Here is a 22,773-nt window from a genome sequence, read left to right as displayed (position 1 = left end):
AGCCTGAGATTCTGTCCATGAAATTTTTGGTTGTGCCGCTGATCATTTATGGAGTCTAAATTTCAAGCATAGAATCTCTTCTCCAATACCTGTAGATTTGATTCGAAGACAAAGAAGAAGAATCTCACCAACTTCATGTAAGCTCTTCAATGCATTCTTTCTAATTGACAATAATAAAGTTTTGTAAAACGACTCTAGAGAGTTTGGATTTTTACCCCTCTGTAAGGTATGCTCATCTGCATGTAATACAGTGACTTTCTCTGCAATTGATCCCTTACTGTAGAACTGCCCCAGGGTCAGCTTTTGTAAATAGAAACTGCTTCCATAACATGCCTTTGGATGTGGTGTTTTCATCTTCTCCCCTTTGTAAGCTTTATTCTGTGCATAATGACAACAGATACTCTTTCCCTTGACTTCCCAATACCATCCTGCTCCTTGATTTGCAATTCCATTGACTGACTTGGAAGGACGTATGCATAACAGGTGTAAATTTCCCATGGCCCGAGTGCAGCCACATTGCTGTTCCGGTAAGATAACTCTTACGACAATTGTCAATGTGAAAATATAGCACATTGTCAAATCTGTGAATTGTAAAGCTTTCCGACCCACAACATTGTATGTTTTTGTTTGCCTGTTTATGTGTATCCCCAAATTTAGACTTCTGGAACCTAGCAGGGGCTGGGCTGGGTATAGAGAGTCTGGTTTTAATGAAAATACTTTTGATTCCCACAGTCACCCTGTCCACTTGAAGTAGGTAGATCCTAAATCCTCAGAAACGAATCCTCAGTAACCTTAAAACCCCAACCCACAGAAACAGTTGCGCGGGTCATAAATAACCCTCTTTGTGCCGCCCCTCGGGCTCTCCCCCGAAAGCTCGGAGACACCAAGGCTCCTCTGCCAGTCTGGGCGACCGGGAGGGGCTCGGTTCCGCGGGGCGCGCGGGATCCCCGCGGGGCAGGTGCGCGGCCGCGCGCGCGTGCGCGTTAGGTCTCTCCTGAACCCCTGAACCCCGCGGCCGGCCGAACCCCAGGCGGCGGGCGACCTAGCGGCGGGCGCTCCACGCCGGGTTTTCCGCCGCTCCCCTCGTACCGGCCCCCGGCAGCCCCACGGACACACACGTTCCCGCTCGCGCCTCCCCGGCTGGGCTCTCGAGCGAGCAGCGCGGGCTGTGCCGGGTGATGCGTCGGCTAGGCGGCCGGGCGGCGTGGGGCGCCTGGGGGCCGTGGCCCCGGGCGATCTCGGTGTGAGAGAGCCGAGGAGGGGCCGGGCGGCTCAGAGGGCCGTGAGCGGCGCGAGGGGGAGTGTTCCCGGAAAGCCGCGGCGATGGAGCGGCGCTGCGCCCGCCGCCGGAGGAGTTGAGAAAGAAAACAGGAAACGTGGTGGCCGCGCACCCGGCCGCGGCTGATTCATTCGCTTTGAGTGAAGGCTCGGCAGGAGGGGCGGCGCGGGGCTGCGGCTCAGAGCCGGGCGCCGCGCTCATCTTGCCGTGGACCAGACGCTCCCTCCGCGGGGCGGGTTCCCGGGCGCGCGCGCCACCCCTTTCGCCATCCTCCAGCACCAGGACTTCTCAAAGTCGCATCGTGGGGGTTTTGGTCCGTGTAAAAGTTGGCTTGCCGCACTTGGCGCGCCCTCCCCGGACGCCGAACCGAGACGCCAAGCTGGAGAGAGCGTGTGTTCCCGAGGCCGGCTGCCCCGCTAGCAGAGCCCCTGCCCTCCTCGCGGTGCCTGGCTCGGCAATATGAAGGAGCAGCCCTCATGTGCGGGCACCGGGCATCCGAGCATGGCGGGGTACGGCAGGATGGCCCCCTTTGAACTCGCTGGCGGTCCCGTGAAGCGCCTGAGAACTGAGTCCCCCTTTCCCTATCTCTTCGCAGAGGAGGCCTACCAGAAACTGGCCAGCGAGACCCTGGAGGAGCTGGACTGGTGTCTGGACCAGCTAGAAACCCTGCAGACCAGGCACTCCGTCAGTGAGATGGCCTCCAACAAGGTAAGCCCCGGCTTGGGTCTCAATGAAGCCCCTCCGCTGCTGATTCCCACGCTAGTAAAGCCACCGGTCTCCGTGGCCCTGGGAAACACATACAGAGGTTTGTCACACTCATTGCATTTTGGCTCCCTTGGAGGGAGGTTCCTAAAGCTGTGCCTGCCCTCTCTTTTCCATTCACTCCAGATAAATTAAACACTTTGCAAAAGCAGCTTCGACGTTGTTTGATTGAAGTACCCCTAGGACACAGTGGTTTTGGTTTTTGTTTTTGGAAGGGTACTCCTAAGTGACACTTTGCCCTTGCAGCAGAAACCCAGTTCAGTCTACTGGCAATCCACGATTAAGGGTATTCTTGAAATTCCCAGTTGGAAATAAGAGTTGCCCTAGAGGTTAATGCAATCCCTTTGGGTGTCACCACCTACCACACTCCAACTCAAAACAGTTCACTGAACTTGGAACCTTAACCCACATTTCTCTAGGTGTCAAGGTTAAGAAGTAAGCCTTTATATTTTTACTTGGCTGTATGTGTCCCCAGGGGATATTGAAGTTAAGGTTCGTTATGATCATTGCCTTTGTTTCAGTGAATGTTGGAGAGACAGTCCAGGTTTCTGAGGTTATTTAGTTACTGTGATGATTCAGTGGGGTATTTGTGCCTAATATGCCAATATGCTGGTCTTGGTGGATAGTGGAGTTGGGGGTGCGGGAAGCAACCTTCAGCCGGACATAGCCTTAAAGCAAGGTATTGTCAGTTTTGCTGTGTTTTTTTGAATTCTTGTTTTTTGTGTTTGTTTGTTTTTTTTTTGTAATATTTAGTTATGTAAGGAAATAATTGGGATTATTATGTTTTAATGATTGTTTGGCTCAGGAGATAGGAAAGGAGACATGGGCTTGTTGGATGCAGATGGCTAAGGGATTTAGCCAGTAAGGACTGGTAACTTTGTGTGGCAATTAGTAGCAATTGCCCCTTTAAAGATGTTTAAGTATTTCAGGCCACCTATTTACAAGGTCAGGAAGGTTATACTATTTTACTCTGTCTGTATGCACATATTTTTCAAAGAGCTATGCTTTTTTTTTTTTTTTTTTTTTTTTTTTTTGGCTTACTATAGTTTTTATCCCACCTGTTTTTTTCTCATGCAGTTTTAAAAAAAAAAAATATCATGGCATCTTATCTCTTGACAGTGCTTATAGAGACAGTATAGTTTTTAAGTGAAAAGTTAGTTTCAAATAAAATAAAAAGACATCCCCAGTCACTGTCTTCAGGCATTAACCTACCCATATGCATGCTAATGATCAAGTTCATGTATTTTGTTTTTTGTCATTTGAGCCTCATTTCTGAATTTTGCATGGTTTCTCATCAAAATCACCAATATTTGCTCTCTTATTTCCTGCTGTGCTGTAATATAGGGTGCCCTGGTTCTTATTTGACTAATAAATTCTTAGTTCATTGATTCATTTTATAGCATATAGATTATCCTTTCATAATTTGGCTCATGATAACCATAGACATATGCGGAGTATCTCCAGTGTCTTACATGCTATGGGACCATTCTGCAATGGGCCTGAGCTTTTATTCTCTTATGTGGTTAATTCCGTGTTCTAAAAAGAAGAACCCAAAGGCCCATGAAGCTGTGCAAGCATTTGCTTATATTTTCAAGGTGATTTGATGGTACTTTTTCATACAGTGAACCTGAGCAGCAACAATTTACTTTCCACCCAAAGCCATACTTTTAATGATGAGATCTATGTTTGAATGTTAAAAATTAATAGGAAATCTAATCATGTGTTGTAAATGGCTTCAACTGTCAAGAAATTAATTTATCTATATTTTAAGATAAAAAAATAAAACTTTAGGTCAGAATGATTGGTCAAAATGACCTCTTTCTTTTAAAAGCACCAAATAAGGCAGGGATTCTTTTTTTTTAATCTTCTTTATGAAGCCCCCCCCCATTACACTTTGAGTTAATTTACGGGTTTAGTGTGGGAGATGGGTTTGTTTGGTTGAAATGAAATCTAGGTTAAGTGAGAAAAGATTTTTTCAAAATGTAATCATTCTAGCTATGTTTATGTCTTGTGGTTGAAAGATCACTGTCTTGACACTTATTTGTAACATTTATAAAATTCAGCTCAGCTGAATGTGTTGATTAAACTTTTCATGTCTAAGCCATTCATTTTTTTTAACCCATTGATTTCTAAATGAGTGATAAGTTCCTCTGACTTTTTATAGATGAAAAGGGATTAGCATAGAAGGAAAAAGAGCTCTTGGTAAAATAAAGGTTGTAAAGTTACCCTTTAGCATGATAACAAGGGCACGAATAAGTCACATCCACATGAGCTTGTAAACTGAGTTGGAGCAGCTGATCTAAAGGTCCCCAAGAATGATGCTGAACCTAAGTCTGAACTGGATATGTGACAGCTTGTGTCACACGTCCACTAGGTTGCCAAGTATCTCTTGAGTGTGCTTGAATAAGTCTGAAACGTTGATTTTGGTTATTAGTTTTATTACCATGCATTTTTTTTGCATGTACTTGTTCAAACCAACCATTGTTTACCTTTGAAAAGTCATGACATTTTTCTTTGTTTTCTTCTCTTTTTGAAGCTTTAAAATTTTTACTCTAATGCAATAAAATACTAGTAAGAGATCAGGGTTTTTAAGTGATTGTGCAGAGAAGATATTTATTATTGAGATAGATTTGGGTGTTGGGAAGAAGGGAATTGATTCCTCAAACTTATTTAACAAATTGAGTTAACAGGTTCTCCATGTTTTAAAAAAACTTAATAGATGGAATCTAAACCATTAGCAGTTTTAAAATGACGCTTTAGAAGCAACTACATGTATTTTGTGATTGGTATTATAATGTGCATAATGTTTATTGGTGGTATTGAGGCAAGAAAATTATTGAATTCTTGGCCAGTGCCAGCATTGGTTGTAATTCATGTCAGATGCTTGTACCAAGTAGGGTAAGAGGCTCTAGATGGCATTTAATTTGAGTGGTTAAATCTATAGCATTTACCCTCATAAGCACATTAATCTGCCCAAGATTTGTACGGATTTCCTTTGCAACCTTATTGCTAGAGTTAAGAGACGTTTTGGTGAGATCTCGAAAAACTTTGGAGGCAGACAGATCTGAAGTTGAATCATGATTTTGTTCTTTACTAGCTGTTTTACATTAGAGAAATGACAAGCTTTTTTAGCTTCAGTTTCCTTAGCATAAGATGAGTACAGTGATATCTGTTCTGAAAGGTCAGTGTAAGAGTTCAAAGAATATGTATAAAACAACTAGCTAATAGTATGTGACAGGCACTATACCTGTTTTTATTGGTATTATTATTAGAGATTTAAGTTAAACTTGATTGGTTGCCTACTTAACTAAAATAGGTTTATTATTTTTTTAACCATTCAGTTGACATTTTAAGTTTCATGGATTTTTACAATACAATACGTAATAACTGGCTTTAGTGCACATTATCTGTACTATAAAAATGCTTAAATTATATTTTCCTTAGTATAATATAGACATAAACATCTTGAAGTTCTAATTAGAAGCTTGATCTTTTCTTAAATTTCAGTTGCAGAATTCCAACCAGAAGAGCTGTTTTTTTCTGTTTCATTCTAAAACTGAAAGCAGTGCTTCCTAATTTTTAGAAAATATTAAACATAATGTGGGATTGATAGGGACATTTCCATCCTTTTGTACAGATTTTGCAAAGCTAAAGTAACTTCATACTGTTTTTAATGCAGAATAGTTTCACAGTGTTTTTGGTTATCTTTATCTTATAGAAAGTAAATTGAGGATGTGAGGAGGGGAGGCCAAGAGCCTCAAGGCTCTCAAGGGTTGTGCATTGGACCCTGTATTTGTATCCTCTTGTGATCTAATGAAGCACATTTCACCAGACCTTCAGTGTAAGTGCACTCTTGTTTGAATTATAAAAAGAAATCATCCTGATTTCCTCCAAAATATACCACTGTAAAAATTTATTGTTTCTCCTTTCTAAATTTGAAGCAGTTCTGAGACTTTGGTATTGCTGGAACCTATTATGCTTCAAGCTGAAAGTCCATCCTGAAGTTAGGATTCAGGTATCCTAAGAGACTTAGGTTTTTCTTTAGTTCATTCCGTATACACCTAGGCCAGCTTTGAGAATGTGGACATGACTTCTTCATGGACTTTCTTTTGTCTCTTTGGTTTTTAGCAAACATCTCTATCATGATTCTGATGCCTATAAATTAACTTGCTTTTCTGGCGTGCTTTTTCTTAGTGTTTTGCTCTCTGCTCCCCCTGCCGCTTTTTAGTAGTCAGTGCATACCTGACATATACATGTGCTATAGTTTTCGCTGACTGCTGATCCATTTTCTTCTGAGCAAAAGTGGTGCTGGAATGAACATAGAATGTTTATTCAAGTGGCTAAATCTTAATATTTTTCAGCATTATATGAGTATAACTCAGAACAGAAGTAAATGTTTAATTTTGCTGAGAAGGAAGCTGAAATTAGTGGAAACGACACTTTAAGAGGGAAGAGCAGATAACAGTCATTTTCTTTAAAATATCAAAACTTACTGACATAGTTGTAAAACACTTGTTAAGGGTTAATCCAGATACCTAAAGGGAAACTCTAAATATTAAAGGAAACTATCTTCTATAACTATAGAAACTCAGCTTACTGATATTTTGAATTTGCTGTCTGCTTTTTCATCTACTTTATAAAAGAAGGTTTGGCAAAGATTTATGTAGTTTACTTATAGGGCCTTAAAGTTAGTATGAAGGATTGGGAATGCGTGTTTTTATGATCACTGTTAGAAAAAAAAAATACTTTCTTTTCTTTTATTTTAAGTAATAGTAGAGAGAAGGAAGCACTTTTAACAGATATTTTTTATGTTTCATTGGATGGTAAAGCCCTTGACTTTAACTTAATAAAACAGTAAGGATTAAAACTAATTAATTAAAAGTTAAGGATCTTAATTTATTTCAGTTGTCATCAGCTCAATTCCTGTATCAGTATTTAGTAGCGGTAAGCTTACATATTCTTTACATTGATCTATCGAAAACTTCTAATTTTTGTGATTCAGTAAATCAGAAAAATTACTTGAGGAATTGCTTTTAGTTACTACATTTTGATATAATTATGGGATAGTGGTAGCTTCTATCTCAGAGTGTTATGAACTATGTCCTTTTTTAAAAAAATTTCAAAATAAAAGGCTTGGCCAAGATAAAATAGTACTTTTCCCAATGTATGAATAAACACATTTTTCCTTAAATAGCAAGGATGATAGATAATAATTTTGTTCCATTTAAGAAGATTCCTGTGAAAGTCAGTTATTCCTGAAGATACACATTATCATGGCAGATGTGAAATGCTGGTAATGTCATGATCTTCAAGTTGAAACCTAAAATTCTATGTAGAATCTGATTTTCTCCTTTTCAGGAAAAAGCCTGGTCTTTTAAAACTGTAAATAGCTGGAGTTTATTTTGTGTCAGCATAGCTCTGCCAGGGTGGAGTATTGTACCTGATTACTTGTGATAGTTTAATTGGCACTATTAGTCTGAGATCCTTCTGGAAAACAGGGAGATGGGTAGCCTTTTATTTTGATATTCACATTGTTCAATATGACATTTTAGGAAGACACTTTCCTCTATTCACTCTAACAGGAATTGGGATGGGGAGTGGTGAGCCTTCTTATTTGCTTAAACAACAAACAATTCTGCTTTGTTCATTGGGAAATGAGTTAAATTGGATAAGCAGCTGCAGTGATGATAGCTTTATTATCTTTATACGAAGAGAATACTTTATCTTTAATGAAGTATGTTTCTTTGCTATTATTGTTTAATATTCTGGGCTTTTTGTTCTTGTTTTGCTGTACTTTGTGTGTGATGAGGATGAATGGTATTTACTTTTTTTCCCCAATGTATACACCAGTGCTCTTGGCAGTTTTGTAGGATAGAAAGGGCATAGATGTCTTTGGTCAGGTGGTCTTGGTTACAAATTCTAGCTCTACTTCCTGCTTCCTACCCAGTATTTTGGACAATATGCCTCACTTCCCTAAATCTCAATTTCTTCATTCCTAAATGGAGATAATACAAGAGGAAAATAAAATTGAAAGGTTATTAAGAGCTTTAGATATAATATATAGAAAGCTCAGTGTGGTATATAGCATATAATGGGTGCTCAATAAATTACATGTAGGATAAATTGAACAAGAGAGATTAAGAAACTCCATGTGTCATATACTCCTTGTAATGTTCTCGTAAGAACATAATATTTCTTAGACAGAAAATGTAATCTTTCTATTCTCCAATAAATAACAGTCAAAATTAGTGTTCTGAGACTTCTTGTGTACATTCATAATTACTGTATATTAGATGTTATATTTAAAACATTTATTTTTTAAAGGTAAATGCCCATCTGAGTTCCTCATCTTAATCAAGGAATTACATGAATTCATGGATTTGATGTTCTAGTTCTAATTTTTAAAATTTACATTGAAGTTAATTTGTTAACGAAGTGAGAAAATATTCGTCCACACCATCTTAAAGCATTTTGCTTACCACTCATAAACGCTTGACATACTTTTGGCTATACCAGTCTAAACTGGCAGTAAAAACCATCTGGGGAGTCATTTTTGGTTAGAAAAGTATGTTTGTTTTAAACTACTTATGGTTTTTCTTCTCTCCCGTTAATGAGATCTCCCCACTAGAGAAGAAAATGCCAAATTTTATCAGCAGAAATCTCCCATTCACTAGGCCTTCATTTCTCTGGCAGAGTGTGGACTGTAGATTTAGAGCACTCTTCCATAGCCAGACTGCCTGGGTTGGATTCACTCTCTGCCTTTTACTAATTTTAAATTGGATGACTTATATTCTGTGCTTCAGTTTCCTCATCTTTTGAATAGTTGCTGTGATGACTTAGTGAATTAATAGATGGGAATTGTCTAGACAAAGTCAGAAAACGTGGGTGCTCAGCAATGTTAAGTCCTTTATATCCATCTATAAAGGAATATAATCCTTCTTTTCTTATTTTGGGGGCGTGAGAATCAGAGAAGGTGTTTGTGTGCTATCCTGATACTGTGCTTCTGGTAAGCTTTTAAGAGAAAACAATGGTTATGTGGTTAAAAACCAAACAGCACTGTTGGAGTGTTTCCTTTGTTCATCTCCCCATCAAGGACTTTGCATAGAGTTTACCTTTTGTTTCTTTGTTTAATTTTATAGTATAGCCCATCAAACTGGCCTGAGGTTTTCTCAAAGTATCTAAAATGCTCTAAGACATTTCTGGCAGAAATATCTAAAGCAGTGGAGAATAGTCCAGCCAGTATTTTTTTTTTCCTAAATGAATGCACCCTGTTATTCCTCTGAATGAGACTAAAAATAATCCAGGCATGGAATCCCTTATTAATACTTAAATTAAAAAGTGCATTCAGGACATAGCCTCCCACTACATTTCTCAACAACTTAACCATCTGGTATGGTTAACATCTAGCAAACATTTCCTTGCTCTAACAGCTGAGAGCCTAAAGCAATGACACCCCAGAAGCACTGAACAAATCTAACACCCTTATTTTGGTTTCTAATACCATTTCCCAGTAGAAGAACCAAGACTCCTTGAAGAAATAGCTGATTCTAGAACTAGGGCAGGGAATTTTAGCCAGAGTATATTATGCCAGCAAGATAGGAAGTGTTCAAGCGAATGTTAATAGGAGCAGATCAGAGGGACTCAAGAGCAAAGGGAAAGAGCCCCCAGTTCCCAGCTGGAACTCTTTGATCAAGAAAATAAACTAGTATTGGAATATAACCCATGGAATGAAACAAATATCTTTGAGTTTGTACTGGAATAAGTTATTGAATAAATAATTACATGGGGAAGAAGAGACAAATTCCCTATGCTGAAGAACTCCAAGTAACTTATGTAGATACTCTGCCCTTAAAGAAGGAAAGTGTAACTCCCCACTGCTTAAGTATGGGCTGTGCATATTGACTTCCTTCCAAAAAGCACAATGTGGAGAGAGAAGAGTACTCTGCTATGGACAAACCTAACAAACACGCAGCCTGTGATCAAAGCCGACATCAATAGTGATAAGTCATATTAGAGTAGGTACCCTTGATGTGATCTGATGAAAATGGTACTCCACATCTGTGTCTTCCTACCGAAAGTGTATAACCCCACTTTGATCCTGAGAAAAACATCAGATAGTTCCAAGTTGAGGGACTTTCTACAAAAGACCTGACCAATACTCCTCAAAGCTATCAAGGTCATCAAAAACAAGGAAAATCTGAGAAACTGTTATAGCCAAGAGGAGCCTAAGGAGATACGATGACTAAATATAATGTATCCTGGATGGAATCTTGGAGCAGAAAAGAGCATTTGGTGAAAACTAAGCAAATATGAATAATGTGTGGGCTCTAGGTAATAATAATGTTATCAGTATCAGTTCAATAATTGGAGCAAATATGCCCAGTACTAAAGTTAAGATGTTAATAATAGGGGAAGCAGGATTTGGGACCTATAGGAACTCTCTGTAATTATCTTCACAATTTTTCTGTAAAACTAAAACTTTTCTAAAATAAGTTTATGAAATGAATCTCAACTATCCTTTAGGGTCTATCTGGAATGCTTCCTCTTCTGTGAAGACTATTCTGTCCTGTCTTCTCCCATCCCAGCATCCCTGTCTCCCATCCCAGCCTCCCCTAACTGGATGTTACATCTTTCTCCTTCGATCTTCTATGGGACTTTATTTGGAGTTCTCTTATCCTTCCGTTCAGTATTTGTTTCTTTGTTTTATTCCTGTCACATTGTACATTAGGTTGTAAGTCATAGTTATTATCTAGCTCCCATCTCATGGGACACACAGCACTGTTGAGTAGGTACTCAGGAAACATTAGATGAATTTTATGAATGGTATTGTGGTGGTGATTCTTGAAATGCACCATTAAATGGCTCTGGTCTTAGTGCTACAGGAATCATCACAGATCAATATCAGGGACTAAAGTCATTTTACTCTTCTAAGCCTTAAGGACTTAGAAGATAAAAAGTCTTCCTTTATGGGTAATAGCTTCAGTTTTACCCTTTGTGAGAGAGTTACTGAACATTTGGTCAAGATTTGAAGAAATGTGTTTTGATTTTTCTAATCATCACTTGAGTGGAATTAATTTAAATTAGTAAAATGAAAATATGTTCTGTTTATACCTACACTTAGTCCTGTGGTAGTTTTGGTGGTATTTAGCATGAGCAGCATTTCAAAGTGTCATTGTCCTTGAGTCCATCTCAGACTCAAGCCTGGTGTGTTAGGAGTAAAAGAGACAAATGTGATCGTTTGTTTGACTCATCTAATCTCAGTTGGAAAATGAGACCCAAAACTTATCCAGGTCTACCTAGGAAGTTAGAAACCTCCTAAATCTCTTCTTATGTGGTTCACTTTCTAGAGGGTTTTTGCATCATTTGAGGTTTTGTACATAACCTTTATCTCAACTATTTATAAATTGTGGGAGGGAGATAATACTTTTTTTTCTTTGGTGTGTTGATGGAATGCAAGCCATGTTTCTAATAAGCATGTGGATTCAATAACTGTTCAAGTATATAACCAGTGAGTTTTCTACCCAGCCATTAGGAGTGTTAATGATGTGTCCTTCTACATGGCTTCTAGCCCAAAGCCAGTGAGTATCAATATGCCATTTTGTAGTTGGTCATATAATTAGGACCATATGCATGATGTTGGATAATGTAAATACCATTTTTCGTCTTGGATTGCTAACCTTAGAATCTGTTCATGGTAGCTGATACCTTGCAAGAAAGTGGTATTTCTGTTCTTGACAAGAGCCCTGATCATTTCCCACTTAAAAATCTCAGTCCTGCTTATAGACACTATCAGAAACTTTAGTGTAATTTATGCTGAGTTTAGTCTCATCTCATTTAAATTAAACGTTTATATGATACGAACAAATTCCATACAAGTCATATTGATGGCCTTAAACTGTTCTCTCTCCTCTGCACCTGTTTGAGCCATAACATTCTTATTATAGATTTGTTCCCAGTAAAAGTGACATATCTGAATATTTCCCCTGCCAGGCTGGAAGAAAAGATGTGCTCATTAGCTTTTGCCTGTTGGAGAGTATTCTGTGCAGGTCTACCCAGGTCGTGCTTGAGCTCCCGGTAGCATCTCTGGTCTGCTGCAATGAAATCCCTGTTGTGGCAGCCTCTGGCCTTTATTGCTGGCAAGCAGTGTGCTTGCAGACATAGGCACCATAATAGGAAACACCACGGCCTGTCATAAACAGATCTGGAGAGTAGAAAGCACAGGCCTGACAGGGATGTGTCCATAGCAACCAGGCAAAGATGAGGCTGACATCCTGGAGTAAGTACAGGCTGATGTCTGTCTTCTTCATTTCAGAAAATAACTGACTGACTTTAAGGCTGCTTTCCATTGTTGACATAGCAGTGTTTTGGTTGCTTTGTTTTTGTTTTAGCCTGAAATATGAATAAAGACATCTTAAATAATACTCCCCAAAATATTTTAAAAGGATATGTCAGAGTGTTTTCCTTTTGCTAGTCTCCTCCAAATTCTACTTGATCATTCTAATCCATATCTATTAGGGAGAAATAATAGCTGTTCCATTACAGTGGAAAATTATTTTTTTAAAAAGAATACAAAAACAAAATTATCATGTGTTTATTTAAAGAATTACAAATTAAACTGAATTATGCAGCATTTGAAAGAAAAGAGCATTTCTCAGTGAGGTGACTTTCTGTGGCTTATGCCTTTACATCAAGTTCAGGTTTTAGGAAAAGGGTACATTCTTTCACCAAGAGAGGTTCTATTTTATTATTGCTGCCTTGTTTTCAAGCTTCAGAAAAATAATGAACTACAGCTTTATCAATGATAAGTTTTATCAGAAGAATTTAGGAAGAAGATAAATCTCAAAATTGAAGGGGCTTTAACAGGTTTTAATAAAGAGATAGACATGCTTTCATGGGTGCTTTATAAATGTATAGGTGTCATTTCATTATTTGTAAGGAATGTATATTTCACAAAAGAATTCAAGGTTACAAACGATGAAGAGCTCTAATTTTGTTAAAAGAGTATACAAAAATATAGATAGACTTAGGAAGTCTTGAACCTCATTTTTTTAAAGATTCAGATATTCAGTGAGTGTTTGCTGACTTGCCCAACCCCTTTTTTTAGCAAGTTAGTTTCAACTGTCCGCTCTGATAAGGATAAACTGATTAACATTATCTTTGATATACATGTTGGTTTTCTGCTCTTTGTTTTCTTAATTTTATATTCTTACTATGGTCTCTCAGATCTCCATAAGGGTAAGTGATAGTTTGGTTTCAAGAAATCATAGGAATTTTTAACTAGAAATATTTTATTTCTTTAATATGCATCAGGAAAGATATATTTGTTTTCTCTTGGGAATTACTATTTGGGCCTACCTCTTGATTTTTCTAGACAGTGTTACAGAGCAGTTAAATAACAAAAGAACCAAAAGAGAGCTTGCGCCATTATAGATTGATTCATCAGCCCTTAAATGAGAGGAATTTGTTCTCTCCAAGGCAGAATTCAGTGGAGAAATTACTTGTTGCCCCTTAGCCTTACTGTCAAACATTTTAATATTACCGATTTGATACATTTGAGCAGTCTTTGACTACACTGATCAAGAAACATCACTACGTGCCTTACTTTCTAATGTGAGGTATGATCCTGATATTAAACCTTAAACTTCTAACTTAGTCCTAGAAACCGTGCACTACATGCCAAAATAATTTGTCCCATTTTTAAAGATGAGAAACTTAGGCTCAATATTAAACATGTCCAAAATCCATTTGCTTCTTAATAGGAAGGTAATTCTTTTTCTGAATGTAGCATCTCGGGGAGGGACTGGAAGATAGGAAAACAAGTGTATGTTCTCAGGCTGCATTTTCAAAATAGGTACTAATAATTTTATTTACTTAGTAATCTCTAGTTTCCAAAATAGCAAGAGCCATTTTAGCAAAATATCACTCCTAGAGGGGAATCCTGTTGTGTGGCTGATTCTGCCTTCTGTGTTCTCTGTGTCCAGTCAGAGAACCTTCCTAGCTCCTAGCTCCTAAAAAGAGTCTGATGGGATGGATGTCCTGGTGGGCTAGTAGTCAGCCTAGCAGGCAGATAGTGAACAGGGCACAGACATAAACTGAAGGATATTGGGGTCCATGGATGAGAAGACCAGATGACCAAAGGAGATCTGAGATTCTGAGATGGCAGGGGGTTTTTTTGGGAGGGGTGGTAGAAGCTTGGTTAATAGTGGGAGGACGGCAGCAGATAGAGAAGGTAGAGAATGAACTCAGGGAAGGTATAAGCAGGTGTCAGGATTTGCTTTCTGACCTATTATGGTGGTGTTGCCTTGGATATTTGTTTTCTAATTCGGGCAAAATGGGGAAGGGAGCCGGGCTTGTGAATAGGGCAAAGAGGAAAACTGAAGGAAAGAAAGATAGAAAGCCATACACTGGACTGAGAGAAGGAAGGGGAGGGTGGCAGAAGGACTATCTGACTGGATCGACCTAGGAGCAGGGCTGTACTTGGCTGGAGGACCATTTCATGTTTCTGCCCCTTTTCCACCTCAGGGTTCAGGGTGAAATCTGGTTGGAATAAACCTTTGGAACAGCCTTGAAGGAAAAAAAAGAAATCCCAGAGGGGTCAGTGTGAGGGTGTGAATGCTTAAGAGAGGACAGTTGTGGGATCGGGGGAGGGAGAGAATGGGCTGGAGTGGGGAGATTTATAGACATAGTGTATTGCATGAGGCGTGAGTCTTATTTAACACCAGTAGCTGGCGTCTCCTCCTTCACCTGTTGCCTCCTTGAGTCATGGCCCAGTAGCAGCATGGGTGGCTTGTCACATCCAGCTGCTGGGCCATCCCCTAAGTAACCTGTTGCCTGGGAGTCAAAGCACAAGCTGGAACAGGGTGAAGAGAGAGAGACTGTGTCAAAATAGGTATAGGTTGATTCACCAATATAGTGAGTGATATTAGATGCCAAGAGAAAAATGAAACAGAATAGCAGATGACAAATGTGAACCTTTATCTTGAGTCTGCTTTATATCTCCTAAATCCCCATGAGCTCAGCAATTCTCTTATGGTTATTAATGCCCCACACTGGAGTTGTGACCTTGGATTTTTTTTTTTTTTGTCTTTTCTATGGCCGCACCTATAGCATGTGGAGGTTCCCAGGCTAGGGGGTCTAATTGGAGCTGTAGCTGCCAGCCTACACCACAGCCACAGCAACGCCAGATCCAAACCGTGGCTGCGACCTACATCACAGCTCACAGCAATGCAAGATCGTTAACCCACTGAGCTAGGCCAGGGATCGAACCCACAACCCCATGGTCCCTAGTCCTATTCATTTCTGCTGTGCCACAAAGGAACTCCACCTTGGATATTTAAACTGCTTCAACTTCTCTGAGCCTTTGCTTTCTCTATAAACCGGAACTAACAAAATCCATCTCATGGGATTGTTAGGAGAATTTAAACAAAAGCTTAGGTCAAGTCCATAATATGGGTACACCCATCATAGGTACATGGCCTATCCTTAGTTGGGATGGGAACTATTTTTAAACTTAGAAGATGAACTTTATATGCTGCCATATAGGTAACCCAGTGCAACTGGAGCTTGAATCAACAAGCCTGGGCAAATGAGCTCAGAGTGTGCCTTTGAAATCTTGATCCCCATCGTGCTGATTTATGTGCCTCCCTAGCTTGCATGTGGGATCGCCCTGAGGTTGTTCACTGTAGTTTTAGCTTGTTACCTAGCACCCTTGGATAGCATATTTTTATTTACACTCTCACTGATCACTTGACCACAATTACTTTGAAAGAGTATGTATGAATGCAGCCACAAAAGAAACATTTCTCAGTTGTGAGGGTCTCACGTGGATCTTTAATCCACTTTGTCTAAAAACTGGAACGTTTCTTAGACTTTACTTTTCCCTCCACCAGAATGACCTCAGAGGCCCCTCCAAATGTTTTTTTTTTTTTCCGATTCTGTGGAATAGTGAGATTTTGATTATTAATAAGAGTGTCAAATATCAATCAACATCAGGTTACTAAATGTCTCTTTTGGGGTAAGAAGAAATGTGAACCAAAAATAGAACCCTTTAATCATCGCACAAATTTAAAATGGCAGTCCAGCTGAGAAACAGAGGAATGGATGAGATGACCTTGAACATAATTCCAGCCCAGATGGGCTAGTCATGGGTCTGACACTCGCCGTAGCCAGAGGGAAAAGAAATTCCCCGGCAGTGTAGTTGGTATCAGAGTTGAAAATGAGTCACTGAGTAGGTGATTGATCCCTTTCCGTTTTCCACTTGCCATCAGCCACTTTGCAGAGAAATCAAGCTTTAGTATACTTGATTCAAAAAAAAAAAAAAGATTTTTTTTTTCTTTTTTAATTCCAAAAGTTCTTAGAGGTGAAAGAGATTTGTGAGATCACTTCACTTTCCTTCATTAAAAATGAGGTATTAAGGCACAGGAAAATTAAAGTGACACAGAACAAGAATCCTTTCTTACTTTTGTCAGGGCTTTTACTTTGTGTGGAATAAATAATTTTTGTCACTAAACAAGATCCTGTGTTCAGTCTTTATTGATATTATCACTTTTGAATGAAATTTTTACTTTGCTTTATCTTTGTTATTTATATTTGATCTTTGATTATTCTCTAGGCCAGATACCATTTTCATATGAGAAATAAATCAGGCATTTTTTTTTTTTTAAATTTTGGGTTTTGTCATTATTGTTTTGTATCTTTTGACTTCAGGTAACATAAGTCCAATAGTTAGGCCTTCACTAAGGAAATTTTGTTTTTGTGTAGTTACTGCAAGTAAACTGCTCCAAAGGCTTTCATAGACAAAATGAGGCTTAATATATGTGCATTTGTATTCAAATACATACAAAGAGAGGTAGATACGTACATACAAAAGCATATAGACATACTTATTGCCGTATACGTTAAGTAAGGCTGTTGGGTGTGAATGAGTTCCAGAGTTTACTGGTCCTATAGAGCAGTACAGAATGTTCAACACTAAGAATGAGAATGGTTGGGAAGCATCCCAGAAAAAGTGCTACTTAGGTTGGATCTTGAACATAGAAGGTTCATATTGGTTACTAATGAGGAAAGAGATGATAGTGCAAGGGCTGGATGAGGCAGGGTAGGATGGGACACTCCCTCAGATTGCCTTATTGTTTGTAGGTGTGGGTGAGGAATGGGTATTCTGGATGAAAGAGCCTGCCTGGAACAGAAAATCTGATTACAGGAACAGAGGCAGGTGTGAAAAGTGTAGATTGAGGCCCTACTGCAGAGCACCTCAAGTGTCAGATTAAGCTGTTTGGACAATACTCTGTCCACCCTAAAGAACCCTTGTGTTTTGTTTTCGGGGAAATGCTACAAGCAAAGTAACAAAATGGTTTTAGAAAGATAAATCTGATGGTGGTATGCAGGATGGATCACATTGAGGAGAAAGTGTGAAAGCAAAAAGAATCTGATAGGGAATTAGGCATGTAAGTGATGAGGGACTGGAATAGGATGGGAAGGAAAAGAAACGGATAGTTAGGAGAATGACTGCAGGAAAGGAGACTTTGCTGGGGCACTGCAGCCAGAGGAAAGTATGAAATTCTAAACTCAAGTAATAATAGAAGGAATAACAATTGGAAAATCAGGGAGAGAAGCTGATTTGAAGAGAGTGAGGTGGAAGATATGTCAGTTAAATCTTTAGACATGAAATTACATATCTAAATAGAAATGTCCTAGAGGCCTTCAATTGTCAGGACTGGATTTGTGGTGAAAAGACAGGCAACCTGGAAGTTGCCTGTATAGACCTGATGATTAGGGCCTTAAGGCTCAACTGTAAAATGGGAATAATAATAGTCCTCACAGAATTGTTATTAGTAATGAATGAGATAATGCCAGGCAAGTATTCTATGCTAGTCTTGGCAGGTAGTAGATGGTAAATAAATATTTATCAATATCAATCAGTATTAACTATTATTACTTTTAACTGTGGATTTTAGAGAAAGATAGTTTTGTGAATTATTAGAACTGGTATTCTGGAAGCTATATTAAAGTCGGTGACCTCGGAGCATAAAAAACCCTCTGAGTGATTTTAATCTAGACAAACCAGTCAAAATAACCATAAATATCACTTATTGATCCAAAACCTTGATCAACGGAACAAGTTACCCTAGGGATAACAGCGCGATCCTATTCTAGAGTTCCTATTGACAATAGGGTTTACGACCTCGATGTTGGATCAGGACACCCAAATGGTGCAACTGCTATTGGAGGTTGATATGTTTTCTTACCCCAAATGGAAGTTCATATGTTCTGATTTGCATGCTTGCTCCTCTAGCTGTTACAGGACCAGCAGCAACAGCCCAAGCTATAATTGCTCATGTTTAGCTGTTGATCACTGTTTGTAAGACCTGGAGTGGGTTTTTTTTTTTAATCTAAATGGTTAAGGAAGTGGACTACTCTCTTGTTTGTTGTAATGTCTCTCATAAAACCTACAAGCCACACTTTGATTTCCTTTGCTGTGTCCAGAATCAAATCAACTTTGAGGGATTTATAAAGAGCTTGTGAAGAATGGTATTAGCTCAGTGTAAGTAAATGATCATTAGCTCAGTATTACTTCAGTGTTTTAAAACTGCATTCACCCAAAGTGGAGTGGACTTACGTAAGAGTGGAAAACATCCAGGAGAGGTGGGCTCTTAATTATGAAGAGTGGTGGGCCTCCTGAGGGGCAGAAGGGTGGACCAGATGTCTCCAGAGGAGCTTTCGATCCTGGACGTATTCCACAGAATTCCATCACGGTCATGTGTCTGATGAGCCCATTCCACCTCACATGTGATTGACCTGCTGTCTCACAGAGCATTAGAGTTGCACTGGGAAGATCAAGTAAAACAGAGTCTGTTGTCTGTTTTTAATTGTATTATTTCATTTTGTTTTCCCCTATCATCTTTATTCCCAAAAGCAAAAATATTTATGTCCTCCTCCTTAAGAATATAAGTATAGACAGGTATCGTGGAAGAATAAATGCCAACGTGGTTAAAATAAACTTTTATTGAAGTGTGAATAAAAATGAGTTATTTTTAAATTATGTCTTCAAGTCTAAGTTCTTTGTTAGAAGGAACACAGAGGTGCATCTTACTTTATGGGCAATTAGGAAAATCTTACTTGTTTTTCGTATATTTTGGTGCCAGTAATTTAGTCTCACAATCTAAGAACAATCATGTGTAATTTTAAAAATTGTTTGAAAGCAATATTTTGCAAAATGGCAACATAGATTTAATTTGAATTATAGAAGAAGAGGAAATATTTTAGAGGTCCAGTGAATTCCAAGAGGAATTTTTTTTTTTTTTCTAAAGAAACCCACATCCAGATATTTTCATAGAAACCACAGAAATAGATCTCAAGACAGCTAGAGAGAAGAGGCAGATAATCTACAAAGAAACAACGATGAAATTGACAACCTTTTCATTTATGGGAAGGATCAGGGGTTTATCTGATTGGAAGAAATTAAGTCACATGTGAAACTCTAGCTGCAAGGACGTCTAAGGTATCGATTTTTTTCCATGTCCAGCCTCTGGACAGTGCGCTGAAAGGAAGGAGGAATGGCTACTGGCCATGCTTATTTATCTTCTGGCTCTGACACACTGTTAGGTAAGCTGCTTCTGTGCAGACCATTGCTGACTGATCTCTCCTTAGTACCTGGTACCATAGTTAACACATAGTGGAGGCTAATTAAATACTTGCTGACTGAGAAGATTAGTGTCTTATACTCACTGGTACTGGGCTTGAGCTCCTTGGTTCCAAGTCACCCATGGAGTAGTACCTACGTTTTTATTGGAGATTGGAATTTCGTCCTGAAGCCTGAAGGGATGTCTTTATATTGGTCATGTGACTGCATTCTGAGAAAATTATCCCTGTTTGTTTTGTATCTTGAGAAGCATTTTCCAGTGGTATCAGTGATTCTAACAGTTTACAGACAAACCACTGATTGCATAAACAATTGGGTAGATACTGTAGAAATCTGCATGGAACTCTTTTAATCAGATTGTTTTCCTTATGACACGTTTCAGTATTTCTGGTCATAATATAAATAACGTATTGCATTCCTGACATCTGCTTACTACACTGTGTTGGATTACCTTCATTAACTCCAACTTGCCACACAACCCAGAGACTGTAAATATTTTGCTAGGGAGTTCCCGTTGTGACTCAGCAGTAATGAACCATGGTAGTATCCATGAGGATGCAGATTCAATCCCTGGCCCTGCTCAGTGGGTTAAGGATCCAGCAGTTGCCATGAGCTGTGTTGTAGGTCACAGACCAGGCTCAGATCCCGTGTTGCTGTGGCTGTGGTGTAGGCCAGCAGCTGCTGCTCTGATTTAACCCCTAGCCTGGGACCCTCCATGTGCCATGGGTGCAGCCCTAAAAGACAATAAATAAATAAATAAAATAGCTTGCTGGATATTATTGTGCTTAGAAGAGTCAGGGCCAAGATTTCAACTCAGGTGAAGCCACCTGGAGAAACCAGTGCTCCTTCACCATCGTACGTCTCATCATTCGCATACTCTACTCTTCTGTCATTGTTGCAAATGGAAAAAAAAAAAGAATCCTATTATTGCACTATTTTTAATTGTATTTATTATTACCTGTAGTAAAGTCTTCCTAAAATGTCTAAATAAGACATATTACTTTAATAAAAATATTGCCAGCTATGAGTGCTAGATTATAATTTTGGTTATGCTGTATGACCTTGCTTAGATTTTCACATTAGGAATTTGCTCTGAAGAGGGGATTTTAAAAATAGATTATCTGTTGATGCCCTTTCTGTTGAGTTGGTCTAAAAATATCTTTAAACATTTTATCCTAATATAATGTCATTGGGGTATTTAAAAGTAACTACATATTCAAAACTCCACTATCTAGTAGCTTCTTTATCCAGAACTCTGAAGAACTTGGGGATGGGGTTGGAGGTCCCTCAATAGTTTAAAAAAAAATTAATTTCACGTACTTAAATTTCCTTGCACTTAATTTGTAGGAGTCTTCTTTCTCCTTATTTATCCTCCTCCATATCTGTACCTCCCCCAGTCTTGTACATTCCCAGCAAATGGCACAAACAGACTGTCAAGGCAGGGAGTCTAGGAGTTGATTCTTATTTCTTCACTTCTAGCATTCATTTCAAGTCTCATTAACTCTTCCTCTGTTGCATCCTCCTCTTCTGTCTGCTTTTGCCTCTCTATAAGCCTGTACAGGGCCAACTTTTAAAAATGTCATGTCAGCCCCTGCTCAGAACCATCTGGTGGCACCCACACCCTCTGGAAAGCTTGCAAGTACCCACATGATCTTGCTTCGACCCACCTCTACTCTCATTCCACATACTTCTCCTCCGTCACTCTGGCTGTGTTCCCTCAGCCCTGCTCAGTGCTCTGCCACAAATCTTTTGGCTCTTTCTAGTCATCGGTGTCTCAGGTCAGGTATAACCTTCTTTTTTTTTTCTTTTGTCTTTTTAGGGCTGCACCCGAGGCATATGGAGGGTTCCAGGTTAGGGGTCGAATCAGAGCTGTAGCTACAAGCCTACGCCACAGCCACAGTAACACAGAATCTGAGCCATGTCTGCGACCTGTACAACAGATCACAGCAACGCCAGATCCTTAACCTACTGAGCAAGGCCAGGGGTTGAACCCGCGTCCTCATGGATGCTAGTCAGATGCCTTTCTGCTGAGCCACGACGAGAACTCCCAGGTATTACCTTCTTAGTTCAGCTTTTCCTGACTGTTTAATAGTCCACCATCATGGAATCGTGTTACCCCTTTTTCTTTCATCTGTGTCTGTCACTTGTTTATTATTATTATTAATATTATTATTATTATTATTTGGTCTGCTTGGTTTTTGTCTTTTTGCCCCAAGAATCCAAGGCTTACATGAGCAGAGAACTCTCCTATCTAGTTCATTACTTGATACTGGCACAAAATTTATTTAAGAAATTTTTGTTCAGTAAGTGAATAACCGTTTTAAACACTTTTATTATTTAATATTGAAAGCCCATTACTTTCCACAAGAATTTGCAATGAAATCCTTCTAGTTTTTTTAATTTTTCTTGTTTATTCATGTGAAGGGAGCAGAATTAAGTACTAGAGTAATTTTGAGAAGTACTAGATTAAAGAAAATAAAGTAAGGTTATATAGTACTATTCTTGGCAGAGCCTTTAATATGCTAAGGTACACAGCCTCCAAGAAGGTTAGCACTATATCAGAAGTTTATTTGACACTGGATATCTTCTTTGAGCACAATCACATTGGACTACTCTTCTCTACAACGCATTCTGGGAAATGCTATCTTATAAAAAAACCCATAACAATAAAAAGGGGGAAAGGGACGCTGAACTAAGTGTAAGGAGGCAGATGGATGTATTGGCCACCGGAGAACAGACTGATAACCAAGGACTCAGAAAAAAATAAAACCTGTAAAAAAGTGACAGACGTGCCGTGAGCTGTGGTGTAGGTCACAGACTCGACTCCGATCCCGCGCTGCTATGGCTCTGGCGTAGGTCGGCGGCTACAGCTCTGATTGGACCCCTAGCCTGGGAACCTCCATATGCCATGGATGCGGCCCTAAAAAGACAAACAGGACCCCCCCCCAAAAAAAAAGTGATAGAAGAACTTAAAAATATGCATATAGCAATGGGACTATTCAGTTTTCTGCAAGCAGCTCTACCTACTTTAATGGACTTTTTCCATCTCTAGCAGTTGGCACAGTGCTTGACCTAGAATGAACATACAATA

The 22,773-nt window shown here is 39.2% G+C and overlaps 1 protein-coding gene across 40 annotated transcripts in view; it reads left to right on the top strand.

Moving 5' to 3' along the window:
* The window catches only part of PDE4D (phosphodiesterase 4D), a 1,507,422-nt gene that overhangs the window by 1,451,457 nt on the left and 33,192 nt on the right, over nt 1–22,773 (top strand). For 38 of the 40 annotated variants that reach the window (XM_021076869.2, XM_085002307.1, XM_085002305.1 and 35 more), the window contains one exon: nt 1,875–1,987. In XM_021076869.2, the coding sequence (XP_020932528.1) occupies nt 1,875–1,987 (113 nt within the window). Of the gene's footprint in view, nt 1–1,150; nt 1,789–1,874; nt 1,988–2,200; nt 2,721–22,773 lie in introns of those variants that run through there. The other 2 variants (XM_021076886.2, XM_085002328.1) reach the window with 2 other exon arrangements.

This window comes from Sus scrofa, chromosome 16 (genome assembly GCF_054392235.1).
Source record: "Sus scrofa isolate SSC_HxYL_T2T_F1_AM1 chromosome 16, Sscrofa_HxYL_maternal_Yorkshire_Landrace_v2.0, whole genome shotgun sequence".
NCBI classification, from domain to species: Eukaryota; Metazoa; Chordata; class Mammalia; order Artiodactyla; family Suidae; genus Sus; species Sus scrofa.
The sequence above is the reverse complement of the archived record's forward strand: the minus strand, read 5'-3'. Positions and strand labels throughout refer to the sequence as shown.